At 39.0% G+C, this 18607-nt stretch overlaps 1 protein-coding gene and 1 pseudogene across 1 annotated transcript; one reads left to right on the top strand and one right to left on the bottom strand.

Annotated features, from left to right (window-relative positions):
* The first annotated feature begins 2579 nt into the window (after positions 1-2579).
* On the top strand, positions 2580-3542 carry LOC116637743 (olfactory receptor 10C1-like). The gene has a single exon (XM_032413240.1). It carries the CDS (start codon positions 2580-2582, stop codon positions 3540-3542), a length of 963 nt encoding a protein of 320 aa, XP_032269131.1.
* A 9131-nt stretch (positions 3543-12673) lies between these two features.
* Positions 12674-13613, bottom strand: LOC116638036 (annotated as a pseudogene).
* Between the last annotated feature and the right edge of the window lie 4994 nt (positions 13614-18607).

Raw genomic sequence — 18607 nt, 5'->3', positions numbered from 1 at the left:
AAATGATCCATAATGCAAGTATTTTTTCTCAGGACATAACTCTCGGGTGGCATTTTTATATGTGTATGTGTGTATGTATATGTGTATGTATATATGTATGTATGTATGTATTTCTGCTGTTCTTCTCTCCATCATGGCAGGTGCATAGCAAAACATTAAAAGGGGTTGAAGATAATGAATCAGGAGGGATGATTAGATATTGGGATAAAAAATTCCACAAGAGGGAGTATATGAAGGTAAATCTATGGTGACATACACATGGACACAAGCACGACTATGACCAATACTTACTGAGTACAGAACCACTTTTCTAAGTGCTTTTATGGGAATTAACTTACTTAATCCTTATAGCAACCCCATTAAGGACATACCACTATCACCTCCTTTTATAAATGGGAAAATTGAGGAAACAGATAGTTTAAGTAAATGTTAACTTTGACCCAGCAATAGATGGCTGTATTAAGATTTGAACCCAGATAGAATATCTCCAAAATACTCTTAATTCCTAATGCACTCAGTGTGGATTTGAATGTGTGTGTTTCTGTGTGGGTGTACAGATATATGTTTATATGCAAAAATGTACATTTTTGTACATATGTTTTTGTGAATGCACCTAATATATTTATCTCTTCATAGTAACTTGGGACCTCAAAAAGCATACTTTTGTGTTACATATATTGGCATCAAATGTTACTGTGGGATAAACAGTGATGTGTTCTAAACAAATGTAGTATAAACATGGTCTCAAATTATGCTAATGAACAGATAAAGTCCAGAGCAATGGACATGCAACCTCCTCCTCCTTCTGCCCTTTTCATGGCAAACATTGTTTAGAATCTTGCTTGATGACATTTCAAAATAACAAGCCAAATGGCAGTACACCCACAAAAAGAACAAGGAATATTTTGTCAGGAATCAATAGGTATTAGATTGAGAGACAAATTAACTGTCACATTTGGGACATTTGAGGGAGATGAGCTTTATCATAACTAACTTCAGAAAATAGACTTGGCACCCATGGGCAGATGTTCAGGCAGCTGGAGTAAAGCTTAGCTTTCCGGCATTTCCTCATTACAGGAGAACTTATTTACTGGTGTGATGGTATAATGGTAAGCAAAGGTAAAGAAATACAATTCTGGGGGCGCCTGGGTGGCTCAGTCGTTAAGCATCTGCCTTCGGCTCAGGTTATGATCCCAGGGTGCTGGGATCGAGCCCCGCATTGGGCTCCCTGCTCCGCAGGAAGCCTGCTTCTCCCTCTCCCACTCTCCCTGCTTGTGTTCCCTCTCTCACTGTGTCTCTCTCTATCAAATAAATAAATAAAATCTTTAAAAAAAAAAAAAAGAAGAAATACAATTCTGCTCTCTGTGTCTGTGTCCGAGACTGTGCTCAGGAAGAAATTAGCAATTGATTGTCCTTGGAGTGGTGTGAGTGCTCTCATGGAGGTTACCGAGTGGTGGGAACACATGGAGGGGCATGCCCATGCATAGTATTGGGGTGAGACAGAGTAGGAGTGGGGAAGAAGTTTCCAGAGAGAAGACATCATCCTCTAATTTGAAAGCACTAGGCAGTTCACTGGAGTGGACAGTTGGGGAGGCAGATGACAAGGCCCTGCAAGAAAACGAGCACAAAGAGGAGGAAATCCATGTAAGCAAGGCACACACTAAAGGCTGCTAGTGTGTGTGTAGTTGGATATACTATAACATGAGATCCTTTGGTTAAGGGGTAAGATCAAAGTTTCTATCAATAGTCAGTAAGCCAATCCATGGATTTGCAGGAATTACATGAAGACATTTGAATTTTAACTTGAAAGCAGTGGTAATTTCTATTTAGCAAAGAAACCTGTGATGGGGAAAGGCTGTCAGATGAGAAGTACTGAAGGTAAAGAAGTTTGTCATCTTGAGCAATGAACTCAGCATGCAGTGTAGACATGGTGTGAGTGGGTGTGGGGTTCCTCACACCTGGGCTCCTGTGCCTCCAAGCCCAAAACCCCCTTCCAACACCCAGTCCCCAGGACGCACCCTGGCTTTAATGCTCTGCATTGAAGCGATTCTTTATTCATTGAATACCCATTTAATTTCTGCTTTCTTTCACTAAATAAGTTCCATTTGGGGAGAAATGGTGGGTTTTTTTTTTTTTTTTTTTTCATTGCTAAATCTCAGGACCTGCAGCAGTAAGTGCAGAATACTCTGTGCTCAATAAACACTTGCTGAATGAATGTGTGAAGAATTCAGTGACAACAGAAAGGAAGAAAAGGACAGGTGTGAGAGGACTTTTGTCTGGCAGTATTTGATGACTGATTAATGGAAGAAATGAAGGTAGAATTGAGCTGAAGTTAATTTTTTTTTTCAATTTTATGCTTGTTGACTATGTATTTTTGAATGGATCAACTGGCATTGTGAACACAGAACAGGATTTGGTTTGTAAAGGCATGAGGAGAGGTTTAATTTCCAAACTTTCTGAATTTTAGAATTGCAGGTAAGAAATGTGTCTCTCTGACTTACTAGAGCTTGTTAAAAGCAATATAGAGATTTGCATTTATAGCTGAATGACACTTTCCTTGCTGTCCTCTTCTCCAGGTCATGAACCTCAGCTGCTCCTTGTGGCAGGACAACAGCCCATCTGTCAAGCACTTTGCATTTGCCAAGTTCTCTGAGGTCACTGAACAGTGTTTCTTTTTATTCACCCTCATCCTACTCATGTTTTTAGTATCCCTCACGGGCAATGCCCTCATAGCCCTTGCCATCTGGACCAACCCAGTCCTCCACATGCCCATGTATTTCTTCCTGGCCAACCTGTCTCTCTTAGAGATTGGCTACACCTGCTCAGTCATACCCAAGATGCTGCAGAGCCTTGTGAGTGAGGCCCGGGGAATCTCCCGGGAGGGGTGTGCTACACAGATGTTTTTCTTCATATTATTTGCTATCAGTGAATGCTGTCTTTTGGCAGCCATGGCTTTTGACCGCTACATGGCCATATGCTCCCCACTCCACTATGCAACGCGAATGAGCCGTGGGGTGTGTGCCCAGTTGGCAGTCATTTCCTGGGGAATGGGTTGCATGGTAGGTTTGTGCCAGACCAACTATATTTTTTCCTTGAACTTCTGTGGCCCCTGTGAAATAGACCACTTCTTCTGTGACCTCCCCCCTATCCTGGCTCTTGCCTGTGGTGATACATCCCATAATGAGGCTGCGGTCTTTGTCGTGGCCATTCTTTGCATTTCCAGTCCGTTTTTACTAATTATTGCTTCCTATGGCAGAATCCTAGCTGTTGTGCTGATTATGCCCTCACCTGAAGGCCGCCGTAAAGCTTTTTCCACCTGTTCTTCCCACCTGCTGGTAGTGACACTCTTCTATGGCTCTGGGTCTGTCACCTACTTGAGACCCAAGGCCAGCCATTCACCAGGAATAGATAAACTCCTAGCTTTGTTCTACACAGTGGTGACATCCATGCTCAATCCCATCATCTACAGTTTACGGAACAAGGAGGTCAAGGCAGCTCTCCGGAGAACCCTGGGTAAGAAAAAAGTTTTGACTCATGGGTAGATCCCAGAAGACCATGCAAATCTGCTCTTTGAAAAGATCCACACACAACTCAAGAGTAAAGAAAGAAACAAAAACCAAGCTCTCTGCAACCTATTTTGTAAGGACCTTCTTTAATAAAAGTAGCTGTAATTTTGGAGACACCTCTGTACTCACAGTCAAACTTCTGATTGCCAAATTCTGGAAGGAAGTTGGCTACCAAAGAATTTTAATAGGTGTGTCCAATATTAGACAGGTTTTCCAAAATATGTCAGTCCAGTCTTGCTGTATAGATTGCCAGAGATTCTGAGATTATATCTCAGAAGTCTGGCAAATTCTCATTCTGTACTCTTAGGCATTTTCTAGCCCCTGAGGGTCTCATCTGACTGCCCTGGTCTCTGGGGGAAGTGTTCCCACATATGTCTGTCCCACATGACTTTTAATTCCCTAATAATTCCATGGAGCACATTATTTCCTTCCATAAAAAATGTTTCAAACACTTCAACCTTAATTATTGTTACATGATATAGAATTAATTCTTTCTGTGAGTTGTGCGTACTATAACAATATTTAAATATGTAAATAAAACAAACACATTTCAGAGGTATTTTTTGCAGAATATTAAAAGAAAAAAGTAGGAATTTCTATCAAAAGCCTCCATGGTGAAAGTGTTTTTAGAAAGAAAATCATATTTAAATTCAAGGATAGAAGGAGAAAAACAAACTAAAAATAATTAACATAAATAATTTAAAAGACTTTTATGTAATTAACAAAATTTGCATATGTGCAAATGAATTCTGACTCCATATGTTTTAAAATTATCCATACACTTGCTCTGAAGAGAAATGAGCTGTAGGCATCTGGAGAGGCATTTCCTGCGATGGGAGCACTTAGGGAGATGCTGTGGGGTATGAGGGGTTGGTAACTACTCATGTAGTAGCTGTAATGGGACAGAGAGGAGGTCTGTGACTTAATCACTGTGTACGATGAATAGTCCTGGGTGTGATGAACCACCTGGTCCCCTAGTTAGTGATGCTGTATTATGCCCTTGACATGTGCTGAGAGAGTAGGTCTCAAGTATTCTCACCACATACACAATTGCTGTGAGTTGAGAGATGTGTTAATAACTTAATTGTGCTAATCAATTCACAATACATATGTGTATCAAATCATCACATCATACACCTTAAAGACATGCAGTTTTACTTGAGATAATAAATCTCAATTAGCTGGAAAGGATCAAAGAATGTGATAATTCTATCAGGGGATAACGGTGATATTCACTAACAACCAAGATGTGCATTTTGCCAGATATCCCTATTTTACCAAAAACTGTCCAATTCTTTCAAACATGTAATTTATGTATAATACAAATATTAAAATATTTAAATGTGGACATTTTTATTAAAACAATTATAATATAATACATGCTTTTCAGAGCAAATGTATAAAATGTATAAAAAATGTAAAAATTAAAATTTATTCATTTATATTCCTTCCATGCAGTAATAACCAATGTAAATATTTTGTTTATTTAATTTTAGCCTTTTGCTTTCTGCTACCCACACACACGCACACACACACTCAAGTCCCTTCTCAAGGCAGATTATGTTATTGAAACATATATACTATTTTGAAAGCAGTTGAAAATACAAAAAGTACCAAAAATGCAACTTCTAGAACATTTCATGTTTGTTTTAAATATCTACATTGTCATAAATTAACTTATCCTCCATATTTTCTCTATTAAATATTCCTGAATATTAATAAGGGAGAAATTCTTTGCTAACTTTGATCCTCAAACCCTGGTTTGGTTTCAAAGAGGCTTTAGAATGCATTGTCCTCAGCACCAGCTGACAGCAGCACCAACCCTAGGATAACCACCATTCACTGGATTCTGAATATATAAAAGGGCAGCTCAAGCTCCTTCAATGTTTGCCTAATGATTGACCTTAAAAACCACCCATGTACTATTGTTCTCATTCTACACACATGGTACAGAGGAACAGAGGCTGGAGTCACTCACCCCCAGGAGTTAACAAGGACCAGCATTGGGTATGGATGGTCTGGTGCACAATCCCATGGTTCTCGGCCACAAATTCCAGGAAAGTTTATTCCATTAATTCTGATTCCCTGTGTCCTCTGTCCCCAAGATAAATAAGAGTGAAAAGACCAGAGAATGTCTCTGCTGGGAAGGGACAGCCCTGGTGTTCAGGCTTCCTACTAACTTGTAAGATTTTTTCAGAGGGGTGATTTTCTTTTTCTTTTTTGAAGGCTTCTCCTTTGGTTTTAATGAGCATATGCGGTGTATACAGTAACTTCTGATTTATATTTAAGAGTAATCCCAAAGAAAACCTAAATACATATGCCTACTATCTTTGAAGTACACACATAAACTGTTTACCTCCTGTTTACATAAAAATCCAGTCACAAGCATGTTGTCTTAGAGCAAAATTCTCAAACAAATAGATTTTTTAGAATGTGCTAAAAAGTTTATTTGATTCAATAATGGATGAACTGGCAGAAGATAAAAGCTAGGTGGCCCAGGGCTGAACAATAAGGAAATATAGGCAGAGAGAGAGAGAGTTTGAAAAGGAATTTATTAATTTTATAACTCTTAGAGTTATTTTCTATACCAAGTTACAAAATTATAACATATCATCAGCCTCTCTAGGTCAGCCTGTCTCCTTACAGAATGGCCAACCAGGGCTTGGTTTGCCAACTGTCAGCAGAGGGCCAAATCTGACCTGCTGCCTGTTTGTGTAAATAAGGTTTAATTGAAGCCCAACCAGCCCCTCATTGACACACTGCCTAGGGGCTGCTTTCCTGCTGTGCCTGCAGAGTTTAGTGCTTGCTGCAGAGATCTCAGATGCTAGGTACCTGCCCCTTACAGAAAACCTAGACACATAACAAACATACCAAGGACATGCAAGGTGTGGAGCTTTTTTGGATCCTGATTTGAACAAACCAAAGATAAAAAGACATTTTTAAGACAGTTAAGAAAATATAAACATGGGCTGATGGATTATAATTAGGAAGTATTGTTCATTTTCATTCTAAATTATTTACTTTTGCAATGATATGATGCCTGGGATTTACTTTTTAAAATTACAGCAAAAAACTGTGGGAGGAAATATTTGAAACAAAACTGGTGTGATGTTGATAATTGTTAATGTTTACTTGCTGTGTCCCTGGGTTTATCTTACTTTATCCTACCTCCATTCACTATGCCTGAAATGTTCACACATGAAGAACAGTTATACTTTGTCCATTCTGTGTTATTGATTTTATCTTGATTTCATTTTTCTCAGATAAAATGCTTGTATGCATTTAACTTTTGAAATGTGTTCAGACTTGCTTTGTTATTCACTATGTTGTCAGTCTGTTGTGGATATTCTGTGTATGCTTGAAAAATGATTGTGTGTGCTTGTTACCTGTAGTGTTCTCTCAGTATTTATAAGGTGAATTTTACTGTTATTCATATTTCCTGCATACTCCCTCACTCATGTGTGTATGTCTTTTCTACCAGTGATTCATCCAACTCCAGCTGTGGATTTCTCTAATGTCTTTGCTATTTGTCAGATTTTGCTTCATATTTTGAAGCTATGTTACAGGATGTATGTAAGTCCAGGAGTATTATAATTTCCAAGTTGATTAAATATTTTATCAGGATGAGAATTCCTCCTTATTCCTGGTAATAGTTCTTCCCTTAAACTCTCCTTCGTCTGGTATTAGCATGACTGTGCGGGTTTTCTTTTGGCCACCATCTAGGGTATGTCTTTTTGTATCCTTTATGTTGCATCCCTAAATGTAGTTTTTATCTTAGTCTCCAAAAAAAAAAAAAATGTACTATGAAAATGTTTGTATTTATTTGGACAATTTAGCCATTTACATTTATATAATTTATACAATATAATTTATAATTTATATAATTGTTGGAGTTGGTAGCTACTATTTTTCTATGTGATTTCTATTTGATTTATTGCTTGCCTTTTCTTCTATTGCAATTATATTTCTATAATTAATCAAATAGTTTTATGATGACACTTTCCTCACCTTCAAGCTTGTTAGCAATACATTAGTGATGGGGTTTTGGAATATAGGTGAGGTTCAGTGGGGTGGAGTCCGGAGCCGATGACTAAGAAAGAATTCTTGAGATATCTTTGATGCAAAATGGTGGTTTATTAAAGCACAGGGACAGGACCCGTGGGCAGAAAGAGCTGTTGCACCGGGGTTGTGAGGGGTGGCTGATTATATACTATGCGGTTGGGGGAGGTAAGGAAAAAGAGAGCTTTCTGAAACAACTTTCATATGCTAAAGAAGACTCACAGGATACCGGAGGCCTTGCCATTGTCAAGTTAAGGTTGTTTACCCCTCTAGTAAGGCATTGACATTAAGATAGTTGGGAACTTCCTGGAGGAACATTACAATCTGCCCACTTCAAGTATCTGTCGATGGGCTGCCAGTTATAAAGACCTTTAATTGTATTACATTCCCTTCTGGAAGCTATTGCTAGGGCTTTTGTAAGTAAACTGAGGGAGACTCGGGTCTTGCAGGATTGTGATCTCTACAAGTTAACTGTTTTTCTTTTAGGGCAGCCAGGAGTGCCTGAGGAATGTCACATATATCCCATGGTGGTGGGGGCGGGGGGGTTTGTGAGGTGTCAGATTCTGCTTTGTCCTCAGCTTGCCTTCTGTTCCCTCATCATTAGTGTAGTGCTTTTCCCAATCAATTTGTTTTCTCCATGAAATGATTTTGAGTGATTTCCAATCTATGTTGTTAAATTAAAAAAAAAGCCTTAAGAGAGACAGGGCCAAATCTTTCAGAACTACCAGGCAAAAATGACAAACCAATGATTTTAAAGAACTTTTTTCAGATTATATTCACTGATCATGTTGCAGAAAAATAAAAATCAGACCAGTGAGAGACCAAGTGACACTTGGGGAAGTAGGAGACCTCGAATTTATTTTTTGCCGGTTGACCCAGATGAGCTTGTACTCGAAGTTCTGGGCCCCAGGCAATGCGGTTATAGGGCTTTTATAGGGGACTGCAGGCCATCAAGTTCCCAGAGCTATGCTGACTCCTGGTAGGTGGATTTAAACTGGGGGAGCAGGGGCTGCTTTAGGCGGGGACAGTAGACAGGGAGCCTGTGGTGGGAAGCCTGTTTACAGAAGCAGACACGGCTGGTTATCTCTTGCTCTCAGTAGGGCTTTTGGTTATCTCTAGCTTATTGTTAGTAACTTTCCATCTTCTGGGGCCTCCTGGCCTGGGCCTGCTCTGGGTAATTTTCCTCTTCAATCACATAGAATAAAATAAGAAATCAATAACAAAAAAAGAGATAGCATTCCCAAAATCATAGTCAAACATCCCATGAGTTTAGATTCTACAAACCACATTCCTAAATAATTTCAAGTTACAGAATCAATAGAAATTAAATTTACAAAGCATTTATAACTAAATTTCAACAAAAATACATATAAAAATGTGTGGCTTGAGACAGTACTGATGTAGTTTTAGAATATAAGTGAGGTCTGGAGCCAATGACCAAGAAAGAACTCTTGAGGCATCTTTGGTGCAAAATGGTGGTTTATTAAAGCACGGAGACAGGACCCATGGGTAGAAAGAGCTGCTGCCCTGTGGTCTTGAGGAGTGGCTGATTATATACTCAGGAGTTGTAGAGGTGAGAACAAAGTGGGTGTCCAGAAGGATTGTCATATGCTAAAGACTCTCAGGATACTGGAGGCCTGGTTATTGTCAAGCCAAGGCTATTTCCCCCTCTAATGAGGCACTAACATGAAGACAACTGGGAGTTTCCTGGAGGAATGTTACATTCCTCCTATCACATGTCCTTGTCAATGGGCTTCAGGTTCAAAAGAAATCCAATTTTATTTACATTAAATGAAACTGGACCATTTCCTTATACCACATACAAAAATAGACTCCAAATAGATCAAAGACCTAAATGTGAGACAAGAACCTATCAAAATCCAAAAGGAGAACACAGGCAGCAATCTCTTCTACATCAGCTGCAGCAACTTCTTGCTGGACATGTCTCTAAAGGCAAGGGGGGAAAAAAGCAAAAATGAATTTTTGGTACTTCATCAAGATAAAAAGCCTTTGCACAGCAAAGGAAACAGTCAACAAAACTAAAAGGCAACCTATGGAATGGGAGAAAATATTTGCAAATGACATAACAGATAAGGAGCTAGTATCTAAAATCGATAAAGAACTTATCAAACTCAACGCCCAAAGAACAAATAATCCAATCAAGAAATGGGCAGAAGACATGAACAGACATCTCTCCAAGGAAGACATACAAATGGCCAACAGACACATGAAAAAAATGCTCCATATCACTAACTGTCAGGGAAATACAAATCAAAACCACACACACACAAAAAAAAGAGATACTAAATCACACCATTCAGAATGGCTAAAATTAACAAGTCAGGAAACCACAGATGTTGGTGAGGATGCAGAGATGGGAACCCTCCCAAACTGTTGGTGGGAATGCAAGCTGGTGCAGCCACTCTGGAAAACAGTATGGAGGTTCCTCAAAAAGTTGAAAATAGAGCTACCTTATGATGCAGCAATTGCACTACTGGGTATTCACCCCAAAGATACTAATATAGTGATCCAAAGGGGCACCTACACCCCAATGTTTATAGCAACAATGTCCACAATAGCCAAACTTATGGAAAGAGCCCAGATGTCCATCGACAGATGAATGGATAAAAAAGATGTGGTATATATATATATATATATGTAATGGAAAATTACACAGCCACCAAAAAAAAAAAAAAAAAATGGAATCTTGCCTTTTGCAATGATGTGGATAGACCTAGAGGGTATTATGCTGAGCTAAATAAGTCAATCAGAGAAAGACAATTATCATATGATCTCAATGATATGTGGAGTTTAAGAAACAAAACATAGCGGAAGAAAAAAAAAATAAAACAAGACAAAACCAGAAAGAAAGACAAACCATAAGAGACTCTTAATCATAGGAAACAAACTGAGGGTTGCTGGAGGTAGGGGGGTGGGAGGGTGGAGTAACAGGGTTAGACATTAAGGAGGGCATGTGATGTAATGAGCACTGGGTATTACATAAGACTGATGAATCACTGACCTCTACCTCTGAAACCAATAATACTTTATATGTTAATTAATTGAATTTAAATTTTAAAAAATGTTAAAAAAAAAAAGAGGTATTCCATGGGTAGTTACCAACCACACAGAATCACTTTCATGAAAGTATGTAAAAACTAGTATATATACACAAGAATGTTTATTGCAGCATGGTTGAAAATAAAAAAAAATTGAAACAGTATAAATATTTAACTAAATAAAATGAGATACATTCATGTAATTAAATAATCTGAATACTTTTGTGAATAGTTCTTAAAAAATTAGTATAAGTGATGCATATAGTTTAATATTAGTTCTGTAAATTTAAAAACACTAATATTTATTTATTTTTTTCTTTAAAATATTTTTAAATGTTTTTGGAAAAGTACAAATAATCATACCTCTAGGTATGACTACTAAAAATGTAAAGAATATATGGAAAATAGTAAAATTTTTCTTCTTAGTGTGTACATAAAGATATCATTTTTATTAGTTTATTAATTTATTGCATATTTGAAATTATAAGATTTTAAATGATTTAGGTAATCATATTGTTGGTTAGGTATTTGGCTATCTTAATTCTTCAATTAAAAAATTTTATTTCAATATGACCCCAGTTAATCAAATGTCAATCATATTCTATCTTATAAGCAGAGAAATACAAAAACAATACCTAAGGTACCTTATCAATGTCTTCTTACTAGATCATGTTTTTCTTCTCCAATGTGTTTTTTTTTTATCACTCCATTCAACTTACTAAATTCTGCTAGAGTTATTTATCTGTATTAAAATGATTCCTTAGGATTAATGCCCATTAAAAGCATTTATTATTTACAAAGCCACATTTATAAAACAAAACATATTGTAAATATGTCTAAGCAGGCTCTAGAATTAAAGCCAATAAGGGTTTTGATAATATTTTATAAATCAATAACTACTGTGAATGTAGGGAAAACAAGGCCAATATTTTCAAATTTTAAAAACTACCAATATTTTCAAGTATGTTATTAGAATAGGTAAAAACTTTATATTCAATATAAAGAAAACAATTTTATAAATCCTATGCAATTATATTAAGGAGGGCACGTGTTGTAATGAGCACTGGATGTTATACACAAATAATGATTCATGAAACACCACTTCAAAAACTAATGATGTACTATATGGTGACTAACATAACATAATAAAAAAAAAAATTCTATTCAGTTATAATATCAATCAAAAGGAATATTGTATATGACAAAGACCATCATTTTTATTTATAAATAAATCTGTTTACTTTAGTGAGATTTAAATATTCAGATTTAATGACAATACTTAAAATGTGTTTGCATATTTGTCTTAGATGCAGATATAGCACTAAAGGGTTGATCTAAGGAGATCGGGAGCTCCTCTGTGGTGACAAGAGATGCATAATAGAGAATTATTCGGTCTCATGGCCCATTTTCCTTGGAGGCTTTCTCTGTGGGTGGGAGAGATCAAAAAAATCCCGAATGTACTTAATCCCAGATGCTCTTCTGCATGCACAAGAATCAACAATACCCTACATAAGGCAAACTGTCAGGTAGCTGTGGATTTGCAGGGCCCTTGCACTCTGGCAAGCTACAGACAGGGCACGTGCTGCAGAGCCATGTCCTCAGGTAGACCCAGACTGACCCAGCTGTGACCAGAGCTCTCCCTCCAGAAGCTGGAAGATATACTTCTGTGATGGGACACTAGATTTGCCATAATTGTTCGGGTATGGCATTAGTTAATTACTAGAGTGATAACTCCAAAATTTATGAAAGTATAATTCAGATATGCCTGCACATACCTATAAACATTTATTTACTTATTCATAGAATCTTTACAAAATAGCCAGAAAAAGAGGCATGACGTTTTCAGAAGGGAGGATAAGAAGGGTATAGAATAGTAACCTCAGGATGCCATTGAAAGGAAAAGTCACACCTATTTTATTTAGGAGATTAAGCTGTGAACCTTATAAATGTGATGAGAAGCAATAATTAGATGATGTTAAAAGTCCTCGGTCTCTGGGGGACTGCATGAGTATATCTCACATTTCCCCCTGATGGGGGTCTCTTCTGAGCAATCTTCTCAGAGCCCACTTAACCTCTTTGTTTCTCAAGGTGTAAATCAAAGGATTAAGTGAGGGTGTCGCTACAGTATAGAAAAGGGTGAGGAATTTACTGTGGTTCTGTGTGTACTTGCTCTTGGGTTGGATGTAGACAAAAACTATAGTCCCAAAGAACAAAACAACAACAAGGAGGTGGGACCCAGAGGTCCCAAATGCTTTCCTCCTGCCTTCCGTGGACTTTGTCCTCAGCACACTCCTAGCGATGCAGCCATAGGAGACCAGAATAAGCCCTAGAGGTATAACCAGGACAATTGTTATGGAGAGCTCATTTTCCAGGAAGGTTGTGTTCACACAGGCTCCTCGCACATAAAATCATCCACTCTGTGGTGGCTGCAGAGAAGCAACTGGAAAACGAGGAGGGTCTGAACTGTGGACTCCACAAAACCATTGATCCAGGCCACAGCTGCAAGGTGCCAGAGAAGCTTCGGGTGCATGATAACACCATAGTGGAGTGGTCGGCAGATGGCATTGAAGCGGTCATAGGCCATCACAGTCAGGAGGATGCACTCTGTGGAGCCCGGCCCCAATGCAACCTAGAGCTGGATCACACACTCAGGGCCCTTGAGATTCCACAGCATCTGTGGAATGATGCTGGTGGTGAAGCAGAGGTCCAGGAAAGAAAGATTAGACAGAAAGAAGTACATGGGCTTATGGGACTTGGGGTTCAAGTAGGAGACCAGTATGATTGCTGTGTTCCCCACCAGTGTCAGAACATATATGATAGAGACAACCAGAAGGAGGATCGTCTCCAGCTGGGGCTGGTCAGAAAAACCCAGCAAGATAAAACCTGCTGGATTGCTAAAATTTGTCCCTTTCATTCCTTCTTAATTGTGAGTCACCTTTCTTTGTCATTCCTGTCTTATTCCTATGGGAAGAAAATGAGATATCATAACCATTGGAAAAATAACAACTGAGTAAAATGGGCATTTGGACACTGGGATTATATATAGAGAAAGAACAGACAAGGATAAAATTATGCAAAATAAAAAATATAAGTTGACTTGTTAGGTAGACAAAGACAAAACCCATAGTCATGAAAACATTAAATGCATTGAAAGGGAATATACAAACATAGAATAGACATTACAATCATATACTGAAACAGATTTGAACTGTATGTCAAACTTTCTGAAGGTAAAATACATAGACCATCAATGCACATACTGTGAAAAAGCAAAGAAATTAAAAAGATGATTGTTTTATATTTTTAGATAAATGATAGACAATAGATGTAACAGATAAATTGAAAGATACATCTAGTGAGCAAGGATCTGATAGAGAATGTGTACAGAATTGGAGACACAGATTAGTTAGAATTTCCATATAGGAACAGCTAGACATGATTACGATTAATATTCATTCTTTTTCTATGAAGCAAATAATGACTGACCTGATAATAGCATTAAGGAGAACTTCTGTGATCTCCCTATTTGAGTCAAGGTCTACTGTCTTTATGAATATTGCTTCCTAGAAAAATCTCATTCATGGTCCCCCGCAAGCAAGCTCTCTCCACAGAGACATGTACTTTAATATGCTTTCATTACAAGAGGACGTGAATTCAGCCATCTAATGCAATCCACTGGCACTTCATAAATTGTGTAAAATTCATCAGTGTCCTTTAAACTATTAGCTTGCATAGATCAAGAAATGTAGTTATGAACATGTGTCCCTCTGAATGGTCAGCTCTGGGGTTTCCAAAATGACTGTGGTAGATGGATTACCTGTGGGGTCAAATCTGAACAACTTTCTTACAAATAAAAAAACAAATAAAAACACTAAAAATTTCCAATGAAAATTTCTGATTTTCTCTTAAATATCTTGACTAGAAAATAAAAACGTATTTCTAAGAGCCCTCAGCCCTCATACCTGGTCTCAGGTAATTGTTACATAATCCAGTTTAAAGGGAATAAGTTGTTTATTTTCCTCCACATTCATGGCAACAATCAGTTGCATTTCGAACTTTTGTTGAGATGAAACCATTATGTGTTTCCAGTAGAGGACAACACTTCTTCCAGAATTGTAACAACAGAAGGAAACTGATACTGGTGGTCACACCCTTTAGCATTTTTCTCCCTGACCAAGTACTTTGGTGCTAAAATCAAACCCTAAATGCCTTGATGCCCCCTGAAACTGACCGTGGCTTCAGCTGTTGAAGCCCATACAGTAAGGAGGGAAAGTAGGAGCTGCTGTGTGTCTATGAGAAAGACAGTGGGTGAGTGGCCTCACTTTGCTTGATACAACTCCACCATCACGATGTTTTCCTGGGGTATTCCTGTTCCAAGAATAACCATTATTTTCCAAGGAGACTCCACAATGAAACTCTGCTTTCACATTTCTGTTAACCAAGATGCTGATGAGGGGATTTACAACTGCAAAGAGAAGGAGGTAGTCACTTTTCTATGGCTAAAAATATAGTAAATGTTGGGCCACATGCACACCTGATTCTGTTCACTGCTAAAGGGACTCAGCTCTAGATTCCCTCCACTTTTAAAATAAATTTCCTTTATTTTTTCCATACACGAGGAAAAAATCCCCACCTTCTAGAAGAATGACCATCCAGCTGTAGCAGCTCCTGGTGGTTGTGATGAAAAGTTCAATCCCAATCACAGATCTGGGACAGGCAGTGGAGAAGCCACGTGTGGGCAGTCTGTCAGCTCAGCCTTTCCTGCAGGTGGATGGAGGTTGGCTTGTTCACTCAGCACACATCTCTGGAGCTCCTTCCCAGGCAGCTTACCATCTATATCAGAGACAGAGGCAGGGCTCTGGAAAGAGAAGAGCCTCAGGGGCTTGTGCTTCTGTTTCACTGGAAGACAACTGATTGTATGCCACCTTCTGAACACACATACGGGTACATACACACACACTTTGCTATAAAGGTACCCATAACAAGTGTCTCTGTTATCATAATGGCTACCTCTGTCATCAGAGACAGGATGGCAGATGGAGGGACAGTCAGAACATACTTCAGCTCTACTCATCATGTACTGTGCAAGGCCAGGAAAACCACTCACCTACTTTCTATGACATGGGTTGGTGTCTCCTTGCTGACACCAAGGTCGTCAGACTCCTGGGATTCTACAGGATGGGAAATGGGGCTATTTGGCTGTGAAAATATTTTTTCCTCCAGGAAAAGTGAAGAATGACCCTAAAGACAATTTGGAGATCAGCGGGGCTGCCCGTCCCACCACAGGCCTGGAGGAGGGGGGCAAGGCTGTCATCTCTGCAGTCTCAAAGAGGGGAACCAGCTCTGTAGTGGACATTGTCCAGGCAAGGTGGCAACACGGCAGGCACAGGGGCTGAGCACTGATGCCTCAGCCAGCCTGGAGGCCAGAGCATCAAGACAAATAGGATCATTCGAACCCTTAAATTTGAATGGAATTTGTCTCTTGTTTTCTTGGGCACTCAAGCACTGCAAATAGGTGGGTGTAAACCATCTTTGAAACCATAAAGAAAGCAATGAAGTTGGAAAACTTTCTGCTTCCTTTGCTTGCAATGGTATTATTCGCAATGACAAGATTGCATTTATATTTGCATTTTAGAATGTGTTGATCTATTCATGTCATGATTACATGGACATGATTGCTATTAAAAATAAAACTTAGTTGGGGGCAAGATGGCAGCAGAGTAGGGGACCTCATTTCTTTAGGTCCCTCGAACTTAGCTGGATATCTATCAAACCATTCTGAAAACACATGAATTCAACTGAGATGTAAGAAGATTTATCTGGATCTCTACAAGCAGAAAAATGACTACTTTTTGCAAGGTAGGAGGTGCAGAACCTTGAATCTTCAGGGGCAATATCAGAAGATAAATGGAGGGGGAAGGGAGCCCCCATAAACTGGCCACCAGAAAGTGATATAACACCAGAACAAAAACTCAGGGCCCTTGGAAATCTGCTCTAGTAAGAGGCACCCCCTTCTGAAAAGGGCACAAAGGATGAATAGGGCAGAATTCTAGGTGAATCATTGTGGTCTTGGTCTCAGGATTCCAGTAGACTCAAAAAGAATGGGAAAGCCTGAACCGATAGAGTGCCCAAGCAGTGGAGTGGGGAGACTGGTCATGGTTAGCGAGCCCAGAGGGGACTCTCAGCTCCAGTCACCATAAACTGCAAGCTGGGCCGGGAGGGAGACAGCGTTCTGCCTGACCACCCTGAAAAGGACTAAAGGGTACCGTTTGACTGTTTGACATCCTAGGGGAAATATAAAATGGCTTGTGCCCATGACAGGGCAACAGCTCTCTGGGTGGTGTGGCCCATGAGAGGACACTGGGGCAGCACCCAGCCGTGACCTGGGAGCTGTGGAAGAGGGTGCACACACAATCCCACAGTCTCTAGCTATTGCAAAGTCACAAAGGAAATTGATGCTAGTGGGTCCCCGGAACTGCCCTGGGAGAATTACAGCAGGCACGAATAGCACAAGTCTGTGGAGTTTAGTACACACAGAAGTGGAGACAGTTTATTGAAGAAAGGGGACCATGACCTTGCAGCTCTGGGCCAAAGATTCCCACACAGCCATATTTGCTCTGACCCTCTAAAGAGAAGTAGAAAGCTGCCAGGAAACAGAAGCCACACAGATGACCAGCTCACATTAATCCCATGCCCCTGATGAAAGGTGGGGCAACTCCACCCGGGCAAAAAAGCCTGAGAAGAAGAGCAGGAGGCCCCTCCCTCAGAAGACAGACTGGAAGAACAAGTGAATGATAAGCTTATTTCCCAAGGACTGTAAACTCCAGTGCCAGGGGAAAATAATATAGGAAGCTCCAGGTGTTCCCTCATGACTCATTTATACTTCAGGCTAAAATTTTACATTTCTTTTTTGTTTCGTTTCTTTTTTTTTTTTACCCTGTTCCCATTTGAATTGATTCTTATTTCCCAACTTATGTTTTTAAGTCGCTTTTTAACTTTTATTTTTTCACATCTACATTTTATAAATTTATGCCACATCCTAGCCCGTTTTTCACTCTATTTGATTTTATCTTGATATATATATAAGTTCTGATTTCTTTGCAATTTTGGGATATAGTGTCTTCTAACCAAAGATCAAAAAATCAATCAGGAACAGGCAGATCACTCTGCTTTGTCCACCCTGAGAGATTATGATCTTTCTCCCCACTGCTTTTTTTTTTTTTTTTTTTTTTTTTTACTGTTTTGGGTCATCTTGGCTTTTGTTGTGTATCTGTGGTAGCTTCCGACCACTTTGAATTTTTTCCTAGGGTGCATTTTGCTTGGGTCATGGTTGATATTTTGGACTCTGTTCATTTGCTCAACCATCTCTCAACAGAATGACTAAAAGGAGGAACTCTCAACTGAGAAAAGAACCAGAGACAATGTCCTCTGCCACAGAAATAATAAATATGGATATAAGCAAGATGTCAGAGATAGAATTCAGGAGAGCAATCATAAAGTTAATAGCTAAGCTTGAAAAAAGCATTAGTGACAATATAGAATCTCTAAGGGCAGAAATGAGATCTAGTCAGACTGAACTAAAAAAAAAAAAGGCTATGAATGGGGCACAGTCTAAACTGGACACTCTAACTGTCAAGGTAAATGAGGCAGAAGAGAGAATCAGTGATCTAAAAAATAAGTTGATAGGAAGGAAGCAGAGGAAAACAGGGATAGGCAGCTTGTAGCACATGAAAAAACTATTGGAAAGATTAATGATAATATGAAATATCCCATTATCAGAATTATTGGGATCCCCAAGGGGGTGGAGAAAGAGAGGACTAGAAGGTATATTTGAGCAAATCATAGCTGATAACTTCCCTAATCTGGGGAAAGAAATAAGCATTCGTGTCCAAGAAGCAGAGAGGACCCCTCCCAAAATCAATA

The sequence above is a fragment of the Phoca vitulina genome, unplaced genomic scaffold (assembly GCF_004348235.1).
Source record: "Phoca vitulina isolate PV1807 unplaced genomic scaffold, GSC_HSeal_1.0 scaffold15, whole genome shotgun sequence".
Lineage (NCBI taxonomy): Eukaryota > Metazoa > Chordata > Mammalia > Carnivora > Phocidae > Phoca > Phoca vitulina.
Note: the sequence above shows the minus strand (reverse complement) of the source record. Positions and strands in the feature narration are given on the sequence as shown.

What these genes read in the sequence shown, in the direction of transcription:
- LOC116637743 (XM_032413240.1), top strand. Translation starts at nt 2,580, where the DNA reads ATGAACCTCAGCTGCTCCTTGTGGCAGGACAACAGCCCATCTGTCAAG.